Consider the following 8,459-nt stretch of genomic DNA (forward strand, 5'->3'; position numbering starts at 1 on the left):
TCCGATACATTGCGTGACGTCATGTGACATCACGAGTTTGACATGTCTGCTCTAGAAAGTACAGAGAAGAGCAAAAAAGATGATTAGGGGACTGGAGGCTAAAACATAAAGAACAGTTGCTGAAATTGGGTATGTCTAGTTTAATGAAGAGGGACTAAGGGTGACATGATAGCAGTGTTCCAATATCTCAGGGTTTGCCACAATTCTCCTAAGCACCTGAAGGCAGGACAAGAAGCAACAGATGGAAACTATCCAAAGAGAGATGCAACCTAGAACTAAGGAGAAACTTCCTGACAGTTAGAACAATTAACCAGTGGAACAACCTGCCTCCAGAAGTTGTGAATGCTCCAACACTGGAAGTTTTTAAGAAAAGCCTGGACAACCATTTGTCTGAAATGGTATAGGCAGGGCTTTTTTTCTCATAGAACGCTCAGAACGGAGTTCCGGCACCTTTTTTGGATGGAACCTTGTAGCAAAGGCAAGGCGGGTTGTATGACATGTTTGAGTTCTGGCACCTTTTTCTTTTACAAAAAAAGCACTGGGTATAGGGTTTCCTGCCTGAGCAGGGGGTTGGATTAGAAGACCTCCAAAGTCCCTTCCAACTATATTATTACTATTAAATTAGATAGTGAAGAAATAAATCACATATTCATATAGATATGTCCAAGCAAAATTCAAGGGTAACCTCTGTCTTTAATGCATTCTTTGAACAGAAGCAACTTATTTAAGTATCTACCTTTGTATATCAAGATGGTGCTGCTAATAGCAGCCTCAGTGAAATGCTCTCTAGCTCTCTCTTGATGTTCTTTTTTATGTTCTGTAACTCGCTGTGCATTACATTAAGTATCTACCTTTAATTATTTGTGGTCTTCTGTAACTGGCTGGATAGTTACAACTTTATCTACATGGACTAAGAGCTGGACTGGTATTTTTATAGCAGAGCTAGTAAGAAATAGTTGAGGCACCTAATTTGTTAAATATGAGGGCATATAAGAATCACGCTTCATGTGAACACTACGTTCTAAAATCACTGGGAAGATATAACAACAATATGATTCTGAGACAGGTTTTAATATTTTGAGATGCTGACACTTTCTGAATTACACAACTACCATATTTATTATTTATTTATTATTTGGATTTATATACCACCCCTCTCCCAAAGGACTCGGGGCGGTGTACAGGGTAATTAAAACACTATATACAACACATAATATACAAAAATTAAAATAAATTGACCCCAGTGCTAATTTTATTTCAACAAAATTTACTTTCAGGTAAATCAAAAGGACTGTAGATACATACTGGCCACATCAATTCACAAAACAAAATTAGACCAGGACACTTGAATCAAACATGGAAAATGAAATCTGGACAACAGAAATGGATTGTACCTGTCTAGTCACTAAGAAATTTGTTTTTCAACCAATGACATCTGTGGGATATAAGGAGAGTCAAACTGACAAAAGCATCATGATCTCATAAGCTCTGGCCCTTTTTTTAAAAAAGGACAGAACTTCCAAAGACATGCCAATTTCATCATTCTGATAAATGCAGCAAGATTGCACAAATTCTGCTGTCTTTAGTATTAGAAAAATTAATTTATGGGCCAATTACTCAATAGACTCACTATTTGATGTTATTTACAACTTGTTTACATACAGATATGTATCGGTAATTATAACAAAATATTGCCATATTTTCTTGATTTTTTGTGTAAAGTTCTTTGCACATATACAGTCATGGCCGAAATTGTTGGCACCCCAGAAATTTTTCCAGAAAATCAAGTATTTCTCACAGAAAAGTATTGCAGGAACACATGTTTTGCTATACACAGGTTTATTCCCCTTGTGTGTATTAGAACACAACAAAAAAGGGAGGGAAAAAAAGCAAATTGGACATAATGTCAAACAAAACTCCAAAAATGGGCCGGACAAAATTATTGGCACCCTTAACTTAATATTTGGTTGCACACCCTTTGGAAAAAATAACTGAAATCAGTCGCTTCCTATAACCATCAATAAGCTTCTTACACCTCTCACCCAGAATTTTGGACCACTCTTCCTTTGCAAACTGCTCCAGGTCTCTCTTATTGGAAGGGCGCCTTTTCCCAACAGCAATTTTAAGATCTCTCCACAGGTGTTCAATGGGATTCAGATCTGGACTCATTGCTGGCCACTTCAGAACTCTCCAGCGCTTTCTTGCCATCCATTTCTGGGTGCTTTTTGACGTATGTTTGGGGTCATTGGCCTGCTGGAAGACCCAAGATCTTGGATGCAAACCCAGCTTTCTGACACTGGGCTCTACAGTGCGACCCAAAATCCTTTGGTAATCCTCAGATTTCATGATGCCTTGCACACATTCAAGGCACCCAGTGCCAGAGGTATCAAAACAACCCCAAAACATCATTGAACCTCCACCATATTTCACTGTAGGTACTGTGTTCTTTTCTTTGTAGGTCTCATTTCATTTTCGGTAAACCGTAAAATGATGTGCTTTACCAAAAAGCTCTATCCTAGTCTCATTTGTCCACAAGACGTTTTCCCAGAAGGATTTTGGCTTACTCAAGTACATTTTGGCAAACTGTAATCTTGCTTTTTTATGTCTCTGTGTCAGCAGTGGGGTCCTCCTGGGTCTCCTGCAATAGCGTTTCATGTCATTTAAATGTTGATGGATAGTTCACACCGACACTGATGCTCCCTGAGCCTGCAGGACAGCTTGCATTTCTTTGGAACTTGTTTGGGGCTGCTTATCCACCATCCGGACTATCCTGCGTTGCAAACTTTCATCAATTTTTCTCTTCTGTCCACGACCAGGGAGATTCGCTACAGTGCCATGGGTTGCAAACTTCTTGATAATGTTGCGCACTGTGGACAAAGGCAAAGCTAGATCTCTGGAGATGGACTTGTAACCTTTAGATTGTTGATATTTGTCCACAATTTTGGTTCTCAAGTCCTCAGACAGTTCTCTTCTCCTCTTTCTGTTGTCCTTGCTTAGTGTGGCACACACAGACACACAATGCAAAGACTAGTGAACTTCTCTCCTTTTTATCTGCTTTCAGGTGTGATTTTTATATTGCCCACACCTGTTACTTGCCCCAGGTGAGTTTAAAGGAGCATCACATGCTTGATATGATCTTGTTTACCCACAATTTTGAAAGGGTGCCAATAATTTTGTCCGGCCCATTTTTGGAGTTTTGTTTGATATTATGTCCAATTTGCTTTTTTTCCTCCCTTTTTTGTTGTGTTCCAATACACACAAAGGGAATAAACCTGTGTATAGCAAAACATGTGTTCCTGCAATACTTTTCTGTGAGAAATACTTGATTTTCTGGAAAAATTTCTGGGGTGCCAACAATTTCGGCCATGACTGTACATGCATAAGATGCCGTACATTAATGTACTGCATGTGTTTGCCCATATCTATGTATCTCTCTTTTCTTTTTGTTCCATTTAATCAAATCAGAAATAGCAAAAGAGAAAGATGATAAACATTCATATTAAAAGGAAAATGCAGTTCTGAACTTCAGTCATGCATTGCTGACTATTTAATATCTGAAATAAAAACATATTTTAGGGAAGACTTTATATTGCCAAAACTTAGGATCTTTCTTCAATTTGGGGAAAGGTTTACATGTGTGCTAACATATAATTGAACTTTACATAAGACAATGTTTGATATAATTATGCATCTATAAATATACAATTCCCCAAAGTGTGTATGTATATATATCCACAGTCCAGTTGGGAGAAAAGCCTTTGCATAAATCAGGTTTTGTAGAATTTTTAAATAAAAGTTAGAACCTAGGTGCCTAATTCAAAGTTCTCAAACTTAAGAGTTGACACATCCTAGGAGACTTGCAAAACCTGATTTAATGTCAATTTCTGATATTTTTTTTAAAAATTACTTTGAGTTCTAGAAGACACTGAATATGCTAACACCAGGTTATCTAATACTGGAATGAGAGTCAAATACCATTCTTTCCCAATTCTTCATATATCTTTTCCCAGGGTTAGGAAAAGACAGAATATATTCATCATCTGGAATAGAACTTTATTTCCTAGGCAAGAGCCACTATGGAAGAGAATTAATTTATATTTTCAGATAAATGTTTTCATTTTAATCTCTACAGTTCTAATATAAAATAATGTAATTCTAAAACTACATGACATACTGTATGTATGCTATTAGTTAAGTTATCAGAACAATTTAATGTCTGGTATAAATGCCTTGAATAATCTTTTCTATCTTCTGGTGGTGGAACCCGTAGAAACATGGAATATGCCACAGCCTGGGCAGGATCTGCTCCTGGCAGTTTCAACTGCAAAAAAACCACCATGTTATAAAATGAATAACAAAATAATTTTAGTTCATTGATATATATTTTCTAAAATAAATAGCATAAAGAATAAAGCTTATACAGTATAGCCTGAAGTTTTAGAGATTAGGTACTACAATCTTGTTAGTGTCTTTTACTACAGCATCCTGTAAAAGATCAAACTGAGAATTGGTATTACTGCAGTGGCGTAGCGTGGGTTGTCAGCACCCGGGGCAAGGCAAGTAATTTGCGCCCCCTAACCCGTGGATTTTAGCACTCGAGTCTCTTCTACTAGATTAGTTAAAGAAACCCTTACCCCCTAAGCACATGTATTGTCTGTTATGAAAATACTGATGTAATTAAAGTAAAATGCATCTAATGCGCCCCCCCAGATGTTGCGCCCGGTGCGGCCGGCCCCCCTTGCACCCCCCACGCTACGCCACTGTATTACTGTATTTGTTTTTCTTACTCCAAAGACTATCTAAAATTCTATTTCTATTTCCAATCTGGAGTTGTATAGATATGAACTGGCAACTTCTACTAAAATACCTGCCAGACCTATCATTGCCCAATTGGAAGATACGAATTGTAGCTAAAAACAACTAAATTGTTGTAGTATTATGTACTTAGCTGACTCTTCTATTTTATTGATTGACTTATAAATCTATAGAACCTTCATGGATTATTCATTTGGATATCTACATATGTCTTCATTAGTACAATCCATTATATATATTTTTTGCTCTGGTTTAGAACTTGATTTTTGATTTTGCTAATCCATTTCATGATATTTTCACTTTTCCTTGTCCTGTCATAAATATTTCATCATAAATATTTGCACCTGTTTTTATTTTTTCTTGTGCATGACAGTAAATAATATTGATATGTGTGGTTTTCAGATGTGCCCTCTCTGAATATTTTTTAGGGGAGAGAACTGAGAAAAGTTTTGTCCTTTTCTGCTTCTCCTGCAAAATCATTTTAGATTTTACAAAGTTCTAAGTGGAAGTTCAGATATTATTCAAGAAGATTTAAAACCAGATTGACATCTTGGGAGATGTTCGTTTTCCCTGATCTGAATATTTTGACTGGAGGACCTGTCTCAGTGTAAGTTGTCTTTATTTCTTCTGACTCTGCAGAGGAAACCACATGCTATACTGCAGATAGCTGAGGACCACATACTGTAGGTCAGGGCAAGCTTCAGTCAATTATAATCTGTCCTGTTTATTTATGTCTGTATGTTTTATCTTTAGCCAAAGACCACGGTTAGTAGGAAAAACTACTTTATTTCTTCCTTTGAGTTGGGGAAGGCTCTTCTATTATCTATGTAGATGACAGTTTTACCAAAAGCTTAAAGCCCTGCCTTAAATTACATATCACTTAATTCTTCTGGTCCTTTCATCTTCCTTTAACAATTCATTACATGGCGAGTGTGAATCATTTCTCCTTTCAATATCTGATTAAAATTCAAGTAATTAACAAGGAGATAGCAACCTGATGTGAATATCCATATCCAAGACATCCATAACAGAACATAAATTGCACCTCTGCTGTGCAGAAAATCTGAAAAGTGTAAACATACAGCTTTTAGTTTGCAATGCATATTATACCGGTATATTTTTAAAAAATCTAATAAAATCCTTTTAAGAATGAAATGCAACAATTTTTCTGGTTTTCCCACAAGTCTGTGTATTTGTATGTATAAATAAATAAACAACAACCAAAAACTTCTGCATTTCATAACTTGCTTCCAGAGAAAACATTTACATGAGAGAAGAAAACATACTGAAGGTAGGACAAGACTGGCCTACTATCAGATCCCAATGGAGTAGCAATCCTTTGCACACAGCTATTGGCCATAGAAGAAAAGTACCTATTGGCTACTATCTTTTTTGCAGGTTCCTAATAATATTCTCATGATGTTGCAAGAGGTAAAGGGTGGCTATTGGATATGTTGCATGTGTGAGTGTTGCTGGCTAAATTCACCATTTTGTCTTTTTATTGTCATCTTTTACTGTTTTTTTTTATAGTGAACAGTTCAGGTGATGCCTAAAAGGAACAAATTGAATTGAACTGATGTCTCGTTATCTGAATAAATCTGAACATGGTAAGACAGAGATGCCTGATTGACCCAGTGCAGCTTAGGGTTTGGATTTTTTTCCCCAAAGCGCAGGCACATGGTTTAGCCAATGTCCTCATTGCAGTTTGGAATGAGCAGATGATGGGGGCACTGGAGCAAATTGCACCTATGCAGACTCTCTGTGCATATGGAGCTCATAGAACAATATGGATTACCAAGCAGCTCTATGAGAGGAAATGAGACTAGGCACCTTAAGCACTGCTGGAGAAAGACAAAGAATGAAGTTAACCAAGCGAAGGTAAGAGTGTTTATTAGAATTTACCAAGGGGACTAGGGGTGATATGATAGCAGTTTTCCAATAATTGAGGGGCTGTCACAGAGAGGAGGGAATCAACCTATTTTCCAAAGCACCTGAGGACAAACAAGAAGTAATGGATGGAAACTTAAGAAAGAGACATGTATCCTGGAATTAATGAGAAATTTCCTATCAGATTAAACTGTGAGACGGCTTGCTTCCAGAAGTTGTAGGTGCTCTGCTGGACGTTTTTAAGAAGAGATTGGACAACCATTTGTCTGGAATAGTATAGGTTCTCCTTTTTGAGCAGGAGGTTGAACTCGAAGGCCTCCAGGTACCTTCCAATTCTGTTATTCTATATACCTTGCCATGATAAGGTTGGTGAGCTGTACTTATTTTTTTCTTTATTAGATCACAGATAACTGCCCAGCGGTCCTATTTCAGAAGACCAGAAGGAGCCAGGATTTCTCCTACAGGGCTGCTATGAGAAATGTTGTTAGTATCTAATGAAGTTGCTTGATTTTACTCGGAACTGTACTGGTAGGGCAACTCCATTGGAAGCGACTGAGATACATCTGAGCACTATTATTTGGGAGGAGTTGAGTCGATTGGTCTAAGGAACTAGATAGGGTCTTTAGGGTTGTGATTTCAGCCACCTGTGTTCTGGACTCATGCCCCTCTTTGTTGGTTAAAGACTTGTTAGAGGTGGTATTTCAAGGAGGTGACAGTCTTGAGAGATGAGAGTCTAAGCTGTGGTTAGTGCATTTTTGAAAGAACGAGTGTATACCATATGCCTTGAAGGATACAGTGGTGTACCTCCTTCTTAGAGGGCATTGGACCTAACAATTCTTGACAACTTTTGTCCAGGCTCCAATCTGCCCTTCTTAGGAAAGATTGTTGAGAGGGTGGTTGGTGCTCAGCTATAGGGGGCCTTCATCTTCAGCAGGCCCCGTCTATCCTTCTGGACAGCACTTAAATCGGGTCAACAACCTATGGGCCATGGCCCACGACCGTGGGACAGGCTGGCCAATGTGCACACACACTCTCACTTGCACTAGCACTGCGGCCGCAAAAACAGGACACCACTTGGGATGCGAAAATGGGATGCCGCAGTGATGCCTTGGGGCATGAAAACAGGATACTGCCGCATCACGGGGTGCAAAAACTGTGCCACCACCACACAAAAATGGGCCGCTGCTGCACTGCAGGGTGCAATGGGCTGCTGCCACGGGGTGCAAAAATGGGATACCATCAGGCTGCAAGGCCCAAAAAAGGATGCTGTCAGTCCGCAGGGTGCTGCCACGCTGCAGGGTGCAAAAATGGGCTGCCACTGTGCTGCAAGAAGCAAAAACAGATGCTGTCACGCTGCGGGGTGCTGCCACGCCATTGGGTGAAAAAAGGGGCCACTGCCATGCCACAGGGCACAAAAGCAGGCCACCGCCGCTCTGCAAGGCGCAAAAACGGATGCACCACAGGGCACAGAAACAGAAGAACAGTGCAGGGCTAGCGAGTATCATGCGGGTGCTAACCCCGCTCCATTTGCAACACATGTGTTTGTGGCCTCATGCGCACGCACATATGTAAAATGCTTCCTTCTCCCTTTTCCTCCGGTCCGCCAACCGACAAAGGTTAGTGATCTCTGACTTAAATTCTGAATCTTCCCCCAGCATTGAGATAGGGTGAGGTCAAGATGGGATGAGATTGTTGGGTGCATTAGAGTACTGTGGCTATGGCACCAGTTTTTCTATTTTTAGTTTTATTTCTGTTTT

At 39.2% G+C, this 8,459-nt stretch overlaps 1 protein-coding gene and 1 long non-coding RNA gene across 2 annotated transcripts in view; one reads left to right on the forward strand and one right to left on the reverse strand.

Moving 5' to 3' along the window:
* Positions 1 to 3,494: 3,494 nt before the first annotated feature.
* LOC310644068 (cation channel sperm-associated targeting subunit tau-like) overlaps positions 3,495 to 8,459 on the reverse strand; it is a gene marked incomplete at its 3' end in the record, with an annotated part of 31,132 nt that continues 26,167 nt past the window's right edge. Inside the window, exons 7-9 of the mRNA XM_083368832.1 lie at positions 5,810 to 5,878; positions 4,175 to 4,321; positions 3,495 to 3,554 (exon numbers count right to left, since the gene is read on the reverse strand). Of these exons, the coding sequence (XP_083224958.1) occupies positions 3,495 to 3,554; positions 4,175 to 4,321; positions 5,810 to 5,878 (276 nt within the window). The remainder of the gene's footprint in view (positions 3,555 to 4,174; positions 4,322 to 5,809; positions 5,879 to 8,459) is intronic.
* LOC310650794 lies at positions 6,352 to 7,185 on the forward strand. The gene is made up of 3 exons (XR_014494433.1): positions 6,352 to 6,422; positions 6,520 to 6,693; positions 7,102 to 7,185. It is a non-coding gene; the product is annotated as an uncharacterized lncRNA (long non-coding RNA).

The sequence above is a fragment of the Vipera ursinii genome (assembly GCF_947247035.1).
Source record: "Vipera ursinii genome assembly, chromosome: 1".
Lineage (NCBI taxonomy): Eukaryota > Metazoa > Chordata > Lepidosauria > Squamata > Viperidae > Vipera > Vipera ursinii.